General features: G+C 44.6%; 1 protein-coding gene across 1 annotated transcript in view; it reads left to right on the top strand.

The window, feature by feature from the left end:
• The window catches only part of LOC126285115 (substance-K receptor-like), a 271274-nt gene that overhangs the window by 177949 nt on the left and 72159 nt on the right, over positions 1-21166 (top strand). The window contains exon 5 of the mRNA XM_049984438.1: positions 8434-8524. Within this exon, the coding sequence (XP_049840395.1) occupies positions 8434-8524 (91 nt within the window). The remainder of the gene's footprint in view (positions 1-8433; positions 8525-21166) is intronic.

The following is a 21166-nucleotide window of genomic DNA, read 5'->3' as shown; positions in this document are numbered from 1 at the left end:
TACAGAAAAATAGATGATTACAATTTCAGAAAAGAAAATGGATTATTTATTCAGAGGAATGTGAATGAAAACAGAGCAAGTCAATAATGCATTGGTCAACCTCTGGAATTTGTGGAAATAGTTATTCTGCCTGACTCTGATTGATACAGTTGTTGGATGGCCTCCTGAGGAACAAACCAAGAAAATCTGTTCAAAATACGGAGTTTGTAGGAGCGCCCTGTCCTTAATGCTCCAAGGTTTCTCCATTCGGAAGGCATCTGTCAATCTTTACAGCCAAGATATGCAGATGAGCATTAATTTGGTGAAGTGTAGACCTATATTGGCTTGCAATGAAGCGCAACAAGACAGGGAGTAGAATATTGTCAAAATATCGCTGTGCTGTAAGAGTGATGGAGATCATAACCAACGGGGTTCTGCTATAAAATGAAATGACACTCTAGACCACTTCTGGTTGTTGGCCCATGTGGCCAGCAAGAGTCCGGTTGGTATCTCACCACTGTTCGGGGTGTCTCCGGCATGTCTTCAGCCTGGAATCTCAGTGACTGAAGTAGAATTATCTCCAGTTATAAGTCCCTCTCTGAATTGAGCCATGATGATCAGAAGTGTATGGAGACGCTCTAAACAGTGGTCACTCGCCAAATGGTCCGACAAATAGGAGACCTTCTTATAGCAGGGCCCCTTTGGTTGTCATCCACGGTATCCTCGCAGCACATAGATGACATTCTACTCCCAAGTTTGCTGCACTTCATGGCAAGCCATCTTCTGCTTATATTGCCCCTAGATAATGCCCACCCAAAATGGTGACAGTTTCCACTGCTTGTCTTCGTGCTTTACAAACCCTAACTTGGTCAGCAATGTCGTCAGATCTCTCTTCACAAGGCCGAAGGTGTGGACGATTATGGGCACAGCTCTCCAACCAGCTCGTGATTTAGACGAACTAAAGCGCTCAGGAACAGACAAACTGGTCAAAATTTGGCTCGATACATCTCAGGGGGACGTCCAACAACTCTGTAAATCAATGCCAAGCCGAATAGCTGCTTGCAGAACAGTGAGAGGCGAACCAACGTGTTACCTAATTGTTCAGTTTGTGGAGATGTGTCTCTCGATTAAAACACCCACTTCTTCTAAAGTTTTGTCATTTGGTTTTCAGTATATGCGCATCACATTTATTGACTTCCGTCCCATCCGGATAATTCCTTGGTGGTGCGCCGCTACTATTTTTGTCTTAGAGGCCACCTATACTCCCTCTTTTCGGATCTGATGTCTAAGGAGGCAGACTCCCATCATATACTCTAATGTGCATATGCCACTCTGTGCTACTGCATGTGCAAAATATAGCAATCACCAACGACCCCTTTCCGGATACAGACAAAGCGTTTGATTCTGTAACAGGGAAAAGCATATGGATCACACTGAAGAAAATGAGAGTTCAGGATGGTATGCTATACAGGACCAAGAATTTGTATGATTATACCTACAGGAAGAACACCTGTAGGAATGAAGGACTCCTTTGGCATGAAATCTGGGTTAAGGAACGGTGGAGTTCTGAGTCCTTTCGTTGATGTAATGAGAAAGATCCAGGAAGACATACACCAAAAACTGGAAAGTGAAGAAATGAAACCCATGTTGTCTGACGATGACATACATCTGTGGGGTGGCTCTAAAGAAGAGCTTCAAGCCCAGATTAACCCCTGAAGCAAAGCTGCTAATGTTTGTGGTGTCATTTTCAGGCAGCGGAAAAGTGAGGTGATGCTCATGAAATCAGGGAACCAATGAGACATATCGATATGGAGGCATATGACCCATTATTTTCAAATATCATTGCAGTGTGGTCTCCAATACTGGTTCTTACAGACAAGGAAACCATTTACAGGCTCCAAGTGGGTAGCAATTTCTATCAAATAGTAAAATATTTGCAACACCTACCAAGTTATCTGAGAGCGCTAATGCGCTGCTTCCTGAACTCGGGTAGGCGCGCCGGCTCCGGATCGAATCCGCCAAGCGGATTAAAGACGTGGACCGGTGTGTTACCAGCCTGGATGTGTTTTTTAGGCAGTTATCCACATCCCAGTAGGTGAAGACCGGGTTGGTCTCCTCGTAACGCCTCAGTTACACGACTCACGACCATTTCACTCACGTTCACCCTATTTCATGGTTTTGCACTACACGCAGAAAACTGGGGTACACTGATTCCATCCCAGGGGGATTGGGTGGCAGTAGGAAGCGCATCCGGCCATCCCTTTAAATTAACCGTGCCAAATTCCTTGTAACCTCTCCAACCCTGCAGAAACTGCGGGACAAAGGCGCAAACTAAGGAAGTGAATGAAGTTAAATATTTGCAACAATAAAGTAAATTTCGAACATTAATATCACCGTTAGACACGGAAGCTGGCAGTTTACTTCGTAAATGACATATAGAATCAAATCCGTTGGTTTTTAGTTGCAAATACAGGCACACTTGATATCTGTCGAATATAGCGCCATCTAACACGGACCGGAAATCATGGATTGAGTAAACTGTGTCTATCGTTTGACGCTGAATACGAATATACAATAAAAAAATACAATGTTGGACCAGCCCACGCAGGAGGGTGGTCAGGAGGTGACCAGTTGTAGCACAGGCAGATGTTCCCTTTACTAATACACGTATTAATTATTCACCTAGAACAATAAATCTCGTAGGATCCGTCGTTTTTGGAGATATTTACTTTCCTCAAGTTAAAGCGAACATACTGTTCACATAGGTCATCTCCTGAAAGAGATACCCCACATGAAATTTCCAAAGTCGACTTCTCGTCTCGAAATCATTCTATAATTATCAAAATCGATGTAATTTCACTTAGATATAACACTGCTCTCACGTACAGAAATTTCAACAGATGTTTAAAGCCAAAATTTTGTTCTATCGTTTGGTTTCCAAAGAATTCAGCCGTTAATTATTCCTTTTCTGTCTAGCAACACAATTGGTGTACACGCCACAGATCACCGCCTATCCTACTACACAAAGCAGACTACACGAAGGAGACAAACACCCAAACCCCACGTTCTGTGAAGTTGTGAATGTCCAACCTTTTACAGCTTAGTGATAACTTCACTGCTCTTCTACCTCTTTCTGTAGACGGTCATGACTGTAACACGTTAACATTCACTATCTTCACCGTTTTCGAGATACCCTTTCGTAGGCTATGCTGAATAATAATCGTCCATTTTCCGATGTCGGTTAGCGCAATGAATTTCCCCATTTGCAGCCTATATCTTCGTTATGGTGTCGCCCAGCCTGTGTCTGTTCAGCTTTCATACGTTGCTTACCGCATCACATGCCCACAAGGGCCCCAGGCGGCCTCCAAGGTTGCTCGTAATGTGTTGGCTTCTCAGTGTATATTCTAAGATATATTTTACTTCATATAGTATAAAGAATTCACGACAGTAGGGCTCATAGTGTTTTCTGTAGAAACGCGTAAGGGGAAAGAAAAGAGGACAAATTACGCCAAATCTTCCATTTTAACGGTCTCGACCCCATGCATACTACTGAAGCTAGTCCTGGCCACAGTAGCTGAGGTGCAGGGACCAGCTATCGTCCAAAGCGCTGTGTAAGACCATTAGTTTATTGGAAATCCGAGGCCCAAAATGTCTGTTATCTTTATTTTCCTTTTTTCTTTTTTATGCGAACCGTCAGGCGAATTGCACCCATCGCACGTTTAAGGAGACGCTCTTTACCATTACAGAAACTATTATGTAATAAAATTTCATTTTTGCTTTTCTTGTAGCTGAATACGTCAGGTTCATTATGATGTGCCCATCATTTCTTTAATGTGCATAGTTTCTGTGATATTTAGGTGGAAATGAGAAATAGTTTTCAGTGTAAAATAAGAATGACTATGGTTTTGTTTTTGGTGCATATTAGATAATACATTGCTGTGTATGACATTTAGCTAACATACTTAATTTTTGTTTATATTTGGACAGAGGTCTCCATTTGTCACCGACCTCGACAGAACTGAGCTGATGTAGCACACTCATTTGCTGTCGTTCCGTGCCAGAGATGGAACCAAAGTGAAATATACACAACATTCCTCGTACTTCATCAACGGTTTGAGATTTCGTAATGAGATTCTGGCAAATGATAGCACGCAAAGAGGAGAGAATTTTGTCTTATGTTTATTACGCAAGAGTTTATTATCTGCCGTGTTATTCAAACAACTACAGAATTTTTCCATGAAAGAATGTAATTTTTAAGGACCATCGATGGCAAGTGAAACGAGATGTACACTCTGTCTTCAGGCCACGAGTGGTCTACCGGGACCATCCGACCACCGTGTCATCCTCAAAGGAGGATGCGGATAGGAGGGGCGTGGTGTTAGCACACTGCTCTCCCGGTCGTTATGATGGTATTCTGCTGTGGGTAATCGAATAACATAAGTGTAATCATTAGTAGTTTATCTTGTATGGAGGAAGTGCATTTTCATAAGATACTGATTGTACTTTTCCTCAGTTCCTCACTTTATAAACTGAATAATCCACTGTTTCAGAGTACTCTTGCAGTAGCGTCTGCACAACATGTTAGAAAGGTGGGACTGTGTGAATTCCAGTGTGTTTTGGCTAAAGAATCAATTTTAACATGGCAGCAAGAGAAGTGTGTAGGTTTTGCCCAAAATTTGTCACTCGTCACACTTCTCTGAAAGTTACAAATGAGTAACAACCCTGGCGAAAATAAATTGCGGCATTTTCGAAGGAATTCGTTTCAGATACTAACCACAGCAGAGGTGACAGATGTTCTTGAATGGCCACCATGCAAATGTGGGTGTGGAGGGGCCTCGCTTAATGTTTACGAACAAATGAGAATGTTGGCTGCAGTTCAGAATGGCGTTTCCCCTCCAGCTCTCGGCATTTCCCCTACAACTCCCACCCGCAGCCCCCACGGCTTCCGCCTTCCTCACATGTACCCCGCCGTCTACGCAATACGAGGCAAGGTATTCTGCGCTGGCCGTGCTGACGGTTAACTGATACAGCTTCGCCAGACTCTATTTCTTGGAGTGCCGTCTCCCTACAGAGTGTTGGCAACTAGCGTGACATATCCTCGTCTATCAGTGCTGCTCTAATCACAGTGGCAATATTTGGGCTCAAGAATCAGTCTCAGAGCTTCTACAACCTTAAAATGTTCCTCAAACCAGTCCCACATTTTCTTCTATCATTTCTTCTGTGATGAGCTACATGATGCTGTACATCTACCTTCCGGAAATGATCCCCAAAATATGCTGCTTACTCACGTCCTTTAGTCGTTTTGACTTCAAGATTTTCACCAGCATTGGTCACACAAACCACCAATCGGATCCTTAGTGTGCAGTGGTACAGCCACATTAAAAACGCCATAAGCCGGTTCATGGATGAGTTTTTTACTATCCAGTGGTGTAGTACATACCGTAGTACCGATACTATATACAAAGCTCGACATATTCTCGTCGATGGACCAAAGGAGACCGAGCAGTTACCATGTGATACCCTGGCATCATTGGACAACGAAAGGAGGGCGAGGGGTCAACTCAACGCTCTCTTGGGCGTTATCGGCTTTCTTGGAGCCGCTGCTTAGCGAAGTTGGCATGACGAGACCGAGTAGGGCCTACAGGCCGTTCCAGTACAAATCCCTTGAAGTACCTTCGACCGTAGCCAAACATACTGACCTTTCAGCAGGAGCGACTGACACCGGTAAACTATAGCATCTAATTATTCGCCAACGCTTATGGTTTGACGACCATGATTATATACCAGGTGTCTGAGGTTATGAATTCCTGGCCTTGTAAACTTCCAGATTGTAATTATTTTTGCGTCTTTGCGTAGAAGTGGCATGACATTTACCCGTCACTGACCATGCTTTTTGCCACAGCTTTCAAATGTAATGTGTAATCAATGAGCTTGTCGGACAAATTGTGTTACCACTTAGTTATAGTTTTCCCAAAGTAGAGATATCTATAGCTTAATCTACATACGTATCTCGCAAGCCACGTTATGGAGCAAGGCGGAAAGTAACTTGTGCCACCGCTAGTCATTTCCTTTCCTGTTCCACTCGCAAAACTGAACGAGGTGGCGCAGTGTTTAGCACACTGGACTCGCATTCGGGAGGACGACGGTTCAGTCCCGTCTCCAGCCATCCTGATTTAGGTTTTCCGTGATTTCCCTAAATCGTTTCAGGCAAATGCCGGGATGGTTCCTTTGAAAGGGCACGGCCGATTTCCTTCCCAATCCTTCCCTAACCCGAGCTTGCGCTCCGTCTCTAATGACCTCGTTGTCGACGGGACGTTAAACACTAACAACCACCACCACCACCACTCGCCAACAGAGCGGGAGAGAACAGACTTTCTGTATGTCTCCGTATACACTCTAATTTCTCGTATTTTATCTTCGTTGTACTTAGGGGGGAGTGCATGTTGGCAGCAGTAGAACTCTTTTGCAGTTAGCTTCAAATGAGGTTTCTCTAACTTTTCTCAGTAGTGTTCCCAGAAATTAACGGCGCCTTCCCTCAAGGGATTCCCATTTGCGTCTGCGAATCATTTCCGTAATACTTGCCTGTTGTTCGAATCTACCGGCAACGAATCTAGCAACCATCCTCTGCATTGCTTCAGTTCTTCCTTTAAACCATCCTCTTGCGGCTGCCAAACCCTCGAGCAGTACTCAAGAATAGGTGGCACTAGCGTCCATTTTGTCTCCTTTACAGGTGATCCACACGCCCCAGACTTCTCCCAATAACCCAAAGATGGCCATTCACGTTTCCTACCACAAACCTCACATGTTCTTTCCACTTCATACGGCAACATGACGCTCATACACTCAAATGACGTGACTGTGTCAAGCAGGACACAACTAATGCTTTTTTCCAACATTACCACATTGTTTTTCCTCCTCATGAGCCTTAACATACATTTAAACACGTTCAGAACAAGCTACCGTCCATCACACCAACTAGAAATTTTGTATGCTCCTACAGTTACGCAAGAACGACACCTTCTCATGCACAACCGCATCATCAACAAACAACCGCAGATGACTGCCCACCCTGTCTGCTAAATCATTTATGTAAACGGAAAATAACAGCTTTCCTGTCGCATATCCCTTGAGCACTCCTGACGATACCCCTGCCTCTGATGAATACTCACCGTCGAGTTGATGAATACTCGCCGTCGAGTACAACGTATTGGATTCTAAAACTGGAAAAATCATCGAGCCACTCACATATCTAGGAGCCTATTCCATATGCTCGTACCTTCGTTAACTGTCTGCAGTTGGACACAGTGCCCAATGCCTTCTGGGTATCTATAAATACGAAATCAGCTTGTTGTCCTTCATCCATAGTTCGTACTACATCATACGAGGAAGAGTAAACTGAGTTTCGTACGAGTGATGCGTTGTACGACCGTGCTGATTCATGAAGACAGGCTTTTCGGAGAGAAATCTACTGTATTCGAACTCAGAATATGTCCAAGAACTCTTCAGCAAACGCATGTTACGGACAGTAACTTTGCAGTTCCGTTTTTTTACCCTTCTTACACAGGAGTCACTTCCGCGTATTTTCTTCGCTTGGGACTTTGCACTGAGCAAGAGATTCATAATCGATGAAATATAACTAAGGGGCCACTGCCGTATTCTTGCAAAACCGAATTGGGATTTTCAACTCCTTCAGCCGTTTCTCTATGCCAGGGATGCCTATTACTCAGGTCATCCAAACGGGAGCGTGATGATCAAAAGACGGTATGTTTGTATGATTCTGTTGCGTGAACGATACCTACATGTCAGCTATATATTTTTGTATATTTGGAGATATGAAAGTACGCTTGAATTTGTGGCCCGAAATATTCCATAATATAGTAACATTTATTTCTATTCGTTGCAACGAAGTGATGTCGTACATGAATCATCTGCATAAGTTTCCTTCATTTATGTTCTTGATTTATGTATTTTTACTTCCTATTATACACGGCTCCTGATGTAGGAATTGCTACCAAGATATATTCTAACTTCAGCGGAACATTGTTTGATCCTGTGCATCGAAATAGCCATACATAGAAGAAAAAAATATGTTTATGACTTTCTATAGAATGCATGGGGTACAATTATTAGAAATCGATTTTCAACCAATACCCAAAAGGCAGCACAAGGGGCGCAATGGTATCATTCGCGACCCCCAACCAGAAGGAAATCAAGCTTTTGACGATAGCCTCCAGTCGCACTCATTGTCAATATCCTTCGTTTGAGTATACCGAGTGCGACTTGTGGCTGTCCTGAGAAACTTCATTTTAACAGTCGCAGACTCCCCTGCAGGCAATGTTTACTCTCTCTACAAGGGAACTGTACTCTGAATTGAAAGCACCGACAGAATACTGGTTTTCATTCTAAGAAAAATAAACACTGATCTTTCGACAAGTAACGTCCAGCTTTCTACAGGTACCACTACATCAACATCATCTGGTTCTGCTGCGACTGGTTGGCGATGAGCAACAGCTGCTACAACCCGTTCGTCTACGGAATCTACAACGTAAGTACCTTTTCAAATATTTTTGAGTCTCTCATGTTTTTTCTACTTTTACAAAACAATGTTGTGGCCCAGCTACACTCAAAGAAACAGTCCGTCAGCATAACGTCTGACGGATAACGTCTTATTAAAGGTCAACAGATAATCTTTTGTAATGAAAAGAAGGCAAGAAACACTTACTACGTTAATACAGACGTTAAGTATGAACATCGCAAAATATCTGATAAGATATCTGACTAAAGTGGGTCAGTGTCTGAAGGTTATCTCAACTTTAGAGCGTAATTTAGAGTTTTTCCGATTTCTGGCCACATATTATGCTTAAAACACCATACCCGCTAATTATAGTTGATTTCACATATTATGGTCACTTGATTAATTGGCAGTTCGGTTTAATTAAATTACTCAACTATAGGTTTTCAATGTAGTCATCTATGTCACTGTAAAATTGAATAAATATTTTCGGCCCCTTACTATGAAGAGAATTTTGTTAGGCACCTGTCTATCTGACTGCAATCTGGTATTATAGTCTACGTGGCTCCAACTCAAAACTCTTGTGTCAGTTAATGTCTCGTATGTCTCCGAATTACACAATTTACTACATAGCTTACCGATGACCTGAAATTCGTTGCAGACAAACGGCTTAATAAAAGGGGAAAATTGTCAGCTGTGTAATTACCTACATGTACGGTACAAATGTTGGGAGGAATTCTGTCTCAATTTTTAATGATTACGTGTAAGGTATTGTCCAGGCACGTTAGTTGGATTTTCTCTTTGAAAAATAAGAATCACACTTTATTACTTACTTGCAAATGCATGACGAAGCGAGATTCCCTATTCCGCTTCTGTCTTCCTCACTGAAAATTAGTAAACGCTAATACTCTAGTGCTATCTCCATGTTAATATGAAACGGAGTCAAAACAACGTTCCGTGAGAAATTTTTCCATTACGTTCGATTAATAAAACGAGGCACTAACTAGTATACTTCGCACTGAGATACAGCCATCAATAAACAATCGGCTGAACTAAAAACTGTTAGCTTTGTAGCAGTAGATGGCCTCTCTGATCATAAATTATTAAAAGAACCCAAAAAGCTTTCGACAGCATGTCAGAGTCTCCCTTGGATAAGCATTTCCATCATTTAATTTCTGCTTCGATCATGAATAGGAAGATTGCGGATCAGTAAGAATTCTACAATTTTTTGAACGTATAATATTCTTGTAGCGTACGTAAATGTTATATTTTCGCCAACAGCAATGAGTAATGAGCCGCTTTATAATTTCATGACATTATTCATATTGGCCATGCTTACGTCAACTTTAACTCCAGCTATTTAGTTTAGGTCTTGCACGCCATACTGTACGAGAGGCTATAGCACAAACGCAAGACAAGCGGAAACTCTGCAGTGATGTTTACACGCTTACGTCAGCTGCGGCGACGGGCAGGAGAAAGAGCTGATATCAAGCTCTTTACCAAGCAGTCATACTCCAAATATACGTACTTGATGAAAATTATCAGTCACTGTACATCATTATTTTTTTTCTAACATAAGATCAATTCAAGTGCACTGATCTTCAACGTATTCACAAATATAAGGTGAAATAAATTTAATTCTTCTTTTACTCAAGACAACCTCTGGGCACAGTATAACATTTCTCGCTTCAGTGTTAGCTGTATTTCACGTAGACGACTCCGGCATTACATCATTTATATTGTTCTTTCTGTAGTGATTCATTTTCATGTACCATTTCCACAAGATCCCATATCCGAGAAAATTTTAACTGCAAGACGTTCTGTATCCTTAGACCTCTTGATTCTGCACATAGGGTAGATGGAGAGGCGCGAGTCTTTAAAGAGGAAGTAGAGGCCAGTCAACTGCGAGCTCAGTGTTCAGAAACCTGTTTACGTGGAATACTATGGGCGGCTTTGCTCGTGTTGTTCTCGGTGAATTTTTAAAGACCTATTATATTACTCATGTAATACCACTTCTTATACGTAGAATGTTTAAATTGGTAGGCATTAACATGATGTCTACCAAGAACTCTTAGGGGTCAATAGTGGGTGTGCATGTACTTCTTAATTTTCAATGTGAGTTTATCATTTATCTTTAATTTTCGCTTAACAAAAATCCAGTTTTGAAACATTAATGCCGTGTCGGTTATTTTCCTTACGTTTACATGCGCCGGCGCTTTTTTTATACAATATCAAAACTTTAAAAATATTTAATTTCTCCATAGGAAACAAATTGTGTTCCAGCTGTCAAACCAAAAGTTCAGTCGGTTCTCAACCAGTCGCTCCATCTCTGATAAGAGGGTTGTTCAGAAAGTACTTTCCGATCGGTCTAGAAATGGAAACCTCTTTTAAAATCCGCTAAAGCTTTGCACAGATGTGTTGAGCAGCGTCTGCAGTATGTCCGTCGATCGTGGCGCGTCGCTCTTTTCAGTTTTGAGTGAACAGTGAGCACGTAAAGATGCGTAGGGAATAGCGTCTCCCGCCAAATATGAGGGCCTGGTTAGAGATTTAGCCTGTGTCATGCAGCCCATATAACACAACTGTCGAGCAGTTCCTTCTTCATGCCAATTCTCGGCCGCACACTGCAGGGGCAATGGAGACGCTCCTGCAGCGTTTCCGATGAGAAGTGTTCTATTATCCACAATACAGGCCGTAATTGGCTCCCCCCTGAGTCTCATCTGTGCTCACAAGAACCGCTGTCTATGAAGACAAAATTTTCCCACAGACAACGAGCTGCTGACCAGTGCAGATAACTGTCCGAGAACACAGGCGGCTGCTTTCTATGACGAGGATATTGGAAAGTTGATACAACACTACGACAGCACTCGAAGTTGGAGCGGCGAGTATATAGAGAAGTAGGAAGAAGGTGTACCTAACTGTTGCAAATAAAACCTTTCTTGGTTTCACTGTGGTTTCCATTTCGCAACCGATCGAAACTTACTTTCTAGACAACCCTAGTATTATCGATTACTTGTTCAAAGTGGCAATATTAATACCCCCGCGAAATACGCTTGCCGAAGCAATGCGTGCCACTTCTGTTCTGAGCTTTGTCTCTCGTTCATACTCCTTGCGGAAAATAAATCAACACATTACATTCACGAATATTGATTTTCCTTACATATTCTTCGAATTTTTCCATCGCGAACAGCGGTCTGTTGTTAGACCGAATGCTGTGTGGATTTCACAGGTTGGGAAAAATAATTCTTCTCGTGACTTTCATCCAGGCCCTTCATATTGACACTCTTTACTGAGTACAACATCTCAAATTTCATGAACCCACCTTCAGGAACGAACAGGATATTGCATTCATGTCTCTAGGAGTGCAACACATCCGGAAATGACACCTCTAATGGTTTTTAGTCTCCAGGGATTCCATAGCAATCGCATTTTTCCATATAATGTCACTGGTACATCTCACTTTTAGACATAACGGGCGTACACCTTGCAACTTCACTACCATCCTCCAAAAATTATTGAAACTTACATTATCGGTTAAGCATGCTATGCATTTCTTGGCATCATAGTGTCAGAACTAGTGTATTAGAAAGTAACGTCCAAAAGTTTGGAAGAAAACTAAATCCTGACTGTGTCCATCTTCCTTCTGTTAAAAATCACGGTCCAGTCACATCAAGGTGACCTCCATCTACTTTCGAGGCGGAAATGGCACACTGCAGTACTAGTAAAGTATGGTAACAAGTCGTTCGGGTTTGAGGGGGATTACAACCTAAGACAGAGTCGTGATACAGAAACTAAGTGATATTTTAGACCCAATATGGGCATAATCATTATGGGCATTAACATTGGTTTTCGCTCATACAGCGCAAGTATTTCCGAAATTTCTCAATTTGTAAACTTTTCGACCGCTGCCGTTGTTAAAGTAATTCATGCGTAGTAAAATGGCGCCTCTGCAGGCTGGAATGGGGATGACAGTACTGCTACTGGACGTCCACTGAGTGGCAGCAGGGGCCCTTTTTCAGACCAATCACGAATCCCGCATCGACGTGAAACGCCTGAAAGCAAATACCCCGCAACAACCGTATAAAGGGTTCAGACTGGAGGAGGGAGCCCTACGGTCTGCGGAATTCCCTGTGTGATCTCAGGTGAATCAAATCAGGTTTGTATGTACCCTTGGGAACCTCTACATGCAGCTTGTCTTTTCATCGTGACGATGACATCTACCAGCAGGATAGTGCGATTTGACACAGAGTTCATTGTGTACATTCATGATTCGGAGAGTACCACAATGAGTTTCCCGTCATTCCCTGGCGACTAAATTCCACCGATTTAAGCCCAAAAATGGCTCTGAGCACTATGGGACTTAACATCGAAGGTCATCAGTCCCCTAGAACGTAGAACTAATTAAACCTAACTAACCTAAGGACATCACACACATCCATGCCCGAGGCAGGATTCGAACCTGCGACCGTAGCGGTCGCGCGGTTCCAGACTGAAGCGCCTAGAACCTCTCCGCCACTCCGGCCGACATTTAAGCCCAAATGTGATGTTCACGGCATGGATTCTCAACAGGCAACGGCGCTAGAGTCGGCATGGCGTCACATCCCTGTCGGTAGTTTCCAGAACCTCACTGGCTCCTAGCTGCACGCCCTGCAAAATATTGTTAATCTGGCCTCTGACGTGTGGTCACATTAATCTGACTGGGCAGTGACGTACTTCTGTACGAACAGTGGTGTTGAGAGACCTTGAGGTACGGAGGATTCCCTGACTAGCATTTTATGATATTCATATTTCTTGTCTTAACAGAACTGATTATCAATAAGCGGTAGAGAAACAGTAACAAAACTATTAACCTGCGAATTTCCTCAAAAAAGATTCATCGCTTTTTTCTCCCTGTAGCAAAACTGTTAACCTGCGAGTGAATTTCCTCATAAAAGATTCATCGCTTTTTTTGACTATGTTTCCACAACAGAGGATAATGAAACAAGTACGGATATTCGAATATACCATTAAGGATGACACGCTATTAGTATACTATAATGTAAACAGGGTCCTACAGAACCTAGATGTGTAGCAAATAAGAGGTGCCCACTGACAGTGGCAAAAAGGTGCTGAGACATGTTTACACATTTATTAAGAACAGTTGTTTTCATAGTAGGCGGTCCTGAATTCCTATAACGTAGTCTGCTAACAATTGCTACTGCTACTTCTTCAATACCAAGGTGGTTATGACTTTGATTCATGTGCAGATTTTGGCATATTTTACTCATGATCCCTTCTGGTTTAATCTGTCCTAAATTGTCCCATATCACACAGTTTCTCCGGTTGCATCATTACACGTTGGATTCTGGTTTTACGTAGATCCAGGTCATTATAATTGTTGCTTCGTATCTTTTCTATTCGCACTCACTTAACCAAAATATATCTCTGCTGCCGACTCATTTTCACTTGTCACAGGATGCAATCCTGCTGTTCCGTCATGGAGGACTGTTACGCAGGCTCATCAGACTTTAGGAATCTTTGTGGAGCCATATGCAATCAAGGAGCCCTGGGTCGGTCACGCATATGATACGCCGTTTGTACTGAATGAAGTAGGCTGGCTGGGCTACGGGTACTGTCAAACTTTTCGCTAGTTGGCTGGCGTATTTGCTTAGAGTCGCAGGTGCCAGAGAGCGGTTCGTCTGTTTCGCCGCGGCGAGGTCGCGTGTTAGCGCTCTCGCTGGCCTGGCCGGTGTTGCCTCAGTAATGTAATTGAGTTCCGCACTCCACCGCGAGAGTGCTCTTCGATGCATACAGAACGCGTCGAATGTCCTGTTTCGTTTTAGCCTCTCAGACTAAAATAAACCTCTTCGGCTAAGAGTATCTAACCGCAAATGGTACAGAATGGAATAGGAATTATACGAAGCACAGTGTCGGATTTCAGGAGATGTTGAACTTTAAACTTTTGACACGATCACAATGCGTAACTTTTACAACTCCTTGAGGAAAAGCAACTTCTGTCTTCACATTAGAGCTCTCCGCTCACGGTGCTGCTTAAGAGAAACGTCACTAGTCATAGTAGATGGTCGAAGTCGGTAGCTGACCACTGGTATACCAGACGCTGGCACTGCCGCTGGAATCGTGTTTCCCCACGCCGGACTCATGGGCCATCTGGGAGGCTATTTACTATGGCAAGGAGACTTTCCGGCTCATATTGATCCTCGCGGACTCCCGAAGACTCTACAACAGACAGCGCTTGATAAACAGACTAAGAGCCATGTCGTGAATACCTTGGAGGTCGTAACAGACGTGTGGACATTAGGCATTGGTGTCCGCGTACTTTGGATAGAAGGGCATCAAGCCATTCTCCAGAATGAAACTGTGGATGGCCTCACTAAGAGGAGCTTTACGGATGGGCAGTTATGTCCAACAGCGATCCCTCGTACGAATTTTTCCTCAGCTCGTGGTCTAGTAGCTAGCGTTGCTGCCTCATGATGATAGGGTCCCAGGTACGACTGGCGGCAGGATCAAAGATTTTCTCCACCCAGGAACTAGATGTTTGTATTGTCCTCATCATTTCGTCGCCTTTCGGCAAGTGGTGCGGCTGGACTGTGTAAAGATTGGGAATGTTTATAGACACTGACCACTGAGCAGTAGAGCATCCCACACACAAAAAATCATCGTCATCATCATCATTGTACGGACTTTAACGACACGGTCAATGAGTCTGCTTATCACCCAGGGATGAATGGGACATCTTCCAGCATTATAAGGGCCACTATCACGTGGCCATAGAACCCAACGTCTCTTCTCAGCTACAGTACACCTCGATGAAGCTTACTCGACGTCATGTGACGTCGCTCAAGGGCATGAAGCTAGGAGAGGATTGTTACCCTACCCATCTATATCGGTTGAAAATCAATGTGAAAATCATTGATTCTGGACAGGGTGATCACGATACGACGGCAGTGGCAGATCTGAGACACTTCTTACTGGCGTTCGCCAAATACTCGGCCGCAAAGGCGGCCTTGTAGAAAAAAGGAAAAATGTTGCGGTTACTGGTTGCGATGCTGGTGGATTGTATACTACATGTAAATGTGCTGGAAGATATAAGGATATATGGCACTACATCAAACAGTGTGTAATTCATGCATTCTTTAACATTTGACTCCTTTTGCTTTCAGTGACAATGAGACGATCGCCGCCCATGTTCGACGTCAACCTGCAAAGACCACTCACAGATGGCAGGTGGCACCACTAGCAGCAGTGTATGGTACATAATGCGTGTCGCAGTGTGGGACGCGGAGAACAGTGTAGTTGTTGTCGTAATGCGGAAGTGGAGCTATTTGTCTCAAGTCCCAAACGGCAGAACAGTTGGTCATGGTTAAAGTATACCGCGCCAAAAAGGCACCGTGGCACTTGTGGTGCACGATGTGCCATAGATGACAGGGAAGAACGATAGCTGCCGACAGCTGTACGAACAGACGAGCAAATGTTCAGCAACGGACAGCCCAGATGAACCAAGAGGCTACCTATAGCGTCTCCTCAATAACGAAACGCGCATGGACCTATGCAGGGGGCGCCTTGTTCATGAATCCATTGGCGACAAAGACAGGAATTTTCCGGACAACATCGCAACTGAACGTCCACTGAACTGCGACACGTGGCCTTTTCAGATGAATCACGTTATATGCTTCATCGGACATGGTTCTCGGCGTGTACGCTCTTCAGCAATGGTTGGGAAGATGCAGGACACAGGAGAGAGTGTTATGGTATGGGGAATGTTTCCGTGGGATTAGCTGGATGGGCCAACCGCTTTGGCCGAGCAGTTCTAGGCGCTTCAGTCTGGAACCGCGCTACTGCTACGGTCGCAGTTTCGAATCCTTCCTCGGGCATGGATGTGTGTGATGCCCTTAGGTTAGTTAGGTTTAAGTAGTTATAAGTTCTAGGGAACTGATGACCTCAGATGTTAAGTCTCATAGAGCTCAGAGCCATTTGAACCATCCAATACCTGGATGATCTCGTTGTTCAGGAAGGCACAGTGGATCAACACAATTTTACGTCTATCCTTGGGGACATGTAATTTTTTTCCTCGCCACTGTGACATCTACCAACAGGACAATGCAACTTGTGACACAGCTGGCAGTGTACTTGCGTGGCTCGAAGAGCACCAGTTTACCGTGTTCTCCTAGCCACCTAACCTGCTGAGTTTAGACTTTACCTCCAATCTGTGAAATCACAACCGAGCTGTTCACACCATGGACCCTCAACCACATCTGGCCACCTGACACTGGAGTCGACATAGCTTCACATCCCTGTCGGTACCTCCCAGAATCTCAATGACTCCTTGCATGTCCGTGCTGCAAAAGGTGGTATTGAATATATTTTCGTATACCGCGTTAATAATGTGAACATTCCCTATACACATTCCGGTAGACGTAAAAATATCTTTAGGATAGTTAGCCAGAAGAAAAGAAAAGAGAACCGATTGAAAGTGGATTTCAAATGGCATCATTGTAATTTACTGTTAAAAGTTCTTTCATTCATCGCATCAAAAACGCCGGTGTCAGGAACTGTTGTCACTGACAAGTGGTACGACGATCATGTGAAACTCGTTACAAACTGGTTGCTTATCGATTTATAACAAATATTTAGGATGGCCGCGCCCTTCCGACTCCTGTAAAAAGGGACGTGATTCTTCCGACCAGGTGACTACCTTTCTATTGATCCACGGTCTAATGTCGTTGATACAGGACCAAATGCAATCGTAATTGCTGACGCTGTTGCGTCGACGTAGCGGAACGGTGGGGACGTCTGCTGCGGAACACTACTTCAACAATGTTCAGAAACTCTTGTTCCGGTCAAGGACTGTGCGGTTTGAACCAGCATTCAACTCTGTCGTCATCTCTGCCAAAGATCGCTGCCTGTCCTCTTTTCAGAGTAGGAAAACCTTCGACCTCCACGTATTGTGATGAGTCATGGAGGTCCGACTCCGTGTCGCCTGCTGGCGGTTCCGCCGTCCATCAGCCACTTCCCACAGATGCTGACGGCATCAAATACAAGAAGGCCTGTTGACAAAAAAGTAAAGTTGTATGGCATGAAGGGCTGAGAGGTCCCGAAGCTCAGGCTCAGCCGCCTATTTGGAAAGGTTGTTTCTGTCCTCCGCGATCGCAGGCAACTTTCCTTCACAAAGGTCAAGATTTGTGAGTTTCTTATTAAGTGTAGCTCACTGCAGTGGTGTAATGGTATTAAGTGCGCATGTTTCTAATGGTGTGTGTACGTGTGTGTGTATGTGCGTGTGCATGCGTGCGTGCGTGTGTGTGTGTGTGTGTGTGTGTGTGTGTGTGTGTGTGTGTATGTAGTGTAGCCTCGTGTTCGTGTTAGAGATAAGGAGAGAAGGCAGGGGGTCAAACCTGCCTGTGGCACATAGCCCACGCTTCTCGAATAGCACCATGGGGACCGTCGAGCTTAACATCCCTATCCGACGGACGTATCACCACTAACTGTGTCACATGCCCTCAATTCATGAGACACTGCGGAGAGGTTTGGAACTCAATCCACGTCATTGACTCAAGGAGTAGTGATCAAGGTCCTTACTCCACCTCCCTTCTGCCGAAAGGCAAAGGGGAACATTGACAGAAGTACGAATACCCTTCGGTGAGCGGATGGAAACCTGTGTATCCATCTCGCTACGGATGTTGAACAAGGGCTGATGTGCCAAAAGAAGCATGAAATAGGACTTGGCCCAATTCTATGGCTATAAATGAAACGCTATCTTCTCACCATCGGGCCTCAGCCGCAAAGTCCTGACTGTGATATTTAATATGTTCTCTAGTAGTAATTATAAATTTTATTTTAATGAAATTTTGTATCTATTTTAATTTTTCAAGTTAATTGCCATTCTCGAAAAATAATTGAATACTTTTCCTGTGGCACTGCGTTAAAGTGTCGGTACACGGTTCCTCCAGTACGGTCCTGGCACGTGCTTGCGGTAAGAAGCAGCTTAGCAACAACCAGGCGTATGTCTCCGCAGCGCCTGTTATAACATCGACTCGCGCAGTTAATACTCCAGTGTCAACAGTCCTCTTAGTGACAAGCACATGTTTATTTTCGTGCATTATTTCATAATAGCTGCCTGTTCTACAGATTAAAATGTTGCGGAGAAGAGGACTATCAGATCAGGAGATAAGGGAACTGTTGAAGCAGTCTTCTGATTCTGAAAACCCAGCTAAGGGAACGTCAATCTTCCAGTGATGATGTAATGAGTTAGATGTCAATGAAAACTCAGAAGATGATGATTACAAAGAATCCCTTTAGGAACATGCAAAGGCATAACTTCAGTGCAAAGTCTGATGACTGTGAACTATTGTTTTCTCGTAAAGGGAACTACACTCCTGGAAATTGAAATAAGAACACCGTGAGTTCATTGTCCCAGGAAAGGGTAACTTTATTGACACATTCCTGGGGTCACATACATCACATGATCACACTGACAGAACCACAGGCACATAGACACAGGCAACAGAGCATGCACAATGTCGGCACTAGTACAGTATATATCCACATTTCGCAGCAATGCAGGCTGCTATTCTCCCATGGAGACGATCGTAGAGATGCTGGGTGTAGTCCTGTGGAACGGCTTGCCATGCCATTTCCACCTGGCGCCTCAGTTGGACCAACGTTCGTGCTGGACGTGCAGACCGCGTGAGACGACGCTTCATCCAGTCCCAACCATGCTCAATGGGGGACAGATCCGGAGATCTTGCTGGCCAGGGTAGTTGACTTACACCTCCTAGAGCACGTTGGGTGGCACGGGATACATGCGGACGTGCATTGTCCTGTTGGAACAGCAAGTTCCCTTGCTGGTCTAGGAATGGTAGAACGATGGGTTCGATGACGGTTTGGATGTACCGTGCACTATTCAGTGTCCCCTCGACGATCACCAGAGGTGTACGGCCAGTGTAGGAGATCGCTCCTCACACCATGATGCCGGGTGTTGGCCCTGTGTGCCTCGGTCGCATGCAGTCCTGATTGTGGCGCTCGCCTGCACGGCGCCAAACACGCATACGACCATCATTGGCACCAAGGCAGAAGCGACTCTCATCGCTGAAGACGACACGTCTCCATTCGTCCCTCCATTCACGCCTGTCGCGACACCACTGGAGGCGGGCTGCACGATGTTGGGGCGTGAGCGGAAGACGGCCTAACGGTGTGCAGGACCGTAGCCCAGGTTCATGGAGACGGTTGCGAATGGTCCTCGCCGATACCGCAGGAGCAACAGTGTCCCTAATTTGCTGGGAAGTGGCGGTGCGGTCCCCTACGGCTCTGCGTAGGATCCTACGGTCTTGGCGTACATCCGTGCGTCGCTGCGGTCCGGTCCCAGGTCGAAGGGCACGTGCACCTTCCGCCGACCACTGGTGACAACATCGATGTACTGTGGAGACCTCACGCCCCACGTGTTGAGCAATTTGGCGGTACGTCCACCCGGCCTCCCGCATGCCCACTATACGCCCTCGCTCAAAGTCCGTCAACTGCACATACGGTTCACGTCCACGCTGTCGCGGCATGCTACCAGTGTTAAAGACTGCGATGGAGCTCCGTATGCCACGGCAAACTGGCTAACACTGACGGCGGCGGTGCACAAATGCTGCGCAGCTAACGCCATTCAACGGCCAACACCACGGTTCCTGGTGTGTCCGCTGTGCCGTGCGTGTGATCATTCCCTACAGCCCTCTCGCAGTGTCCGGAGCAAGTATGGTGGGTCTGACACACCGGTGTCAATGTGTTCTTTTTTCCATTTCCAGGAGTGTAAATATGGGCTACAGGTCCTCAAGCTGGAGTTTCTGCTAAGCACAACAAAAACGATCTATTGAAAGAAGACCAGGGAAGTACAAATTATTCGATTAGAAACTGTGATAATGATTAATCTTGTGTTCAGAATGAGATTTTCACTCTGCAGCGAAGTGTGCGCTGATATGAAACTTCTTGGCAGATTAAAACTGTGTGCCGGACCGAAACTCGAACTCGGGACCTTTGCCTTTCGCAGGCAAATGCTCTACCAACTTTTTTTTGTTATCTCATTTTGTTCGCTGCAATTGTTCGTGGCGGACGTCCCCTGACGCCTATTGAAGTTCATTATTGATCCATTCACTCACTTTTTTTATTACAGAGGACAGCTAGCCCTCTGAGCGAACACGCTGAGCTACCGTGCCGGCTGTACTGAGCTACCCAAGCACGACTCAGCCCCGTCCTCACAGCTTTACTTCTGCCAGTACCTAGTCTCCTTGTGTTGTGTTGTTCTTTCGTGTATCTCTTATTGACAAAGTGTGTATGTCGACCAATTAGGATCGAATCGTTTAAGAAGACTGGGTGGATACGCATATTCATGATATCAAAAATTTTCTTGGTGTTCTGACACTGCTGGAGGTAACAAGTCAAAAAAATCGAGATATCAGTCAGCTTTGGTGTGTTGAGTATGGCCTACTACTGTTCACTGAAATTGCGTCTCGCAGCCGTCTCCATGCTATTCTGACGCCGTTGCACTTCGACAAGACAGCAGCCCCACTTCAACATAGATCAAGTCACGAACTGGATCCTATAAGAGAAGTTTATGCTATGTTTGAAATTACCCTTTAGTGATACCTACATTACAGGATGCTGCATCATCAGGGATGAAGAGTTTGTCACATTTGAGGTCACGAT

This window comes from Schistocerca gregaria, chromosome 8 (assembly GCF_023897955.1).
Source record: "Schistocerca gregaria isolate iqSchGreg1 chromosome 8, iqSchGreg1.2, whole genome shotgun sequence".
Classification (NCBI taxonomy): Eukaryota; Metazoa; Arthropoda; class Insecta; order Orthoptera; family Acrididae; genus Schistocerca; species Schistocerca gregaria.
Note: the sequence above shows the minus strand (reverse complement) of the source record. Positions and strands in the feature narration are given on the sequence as shown.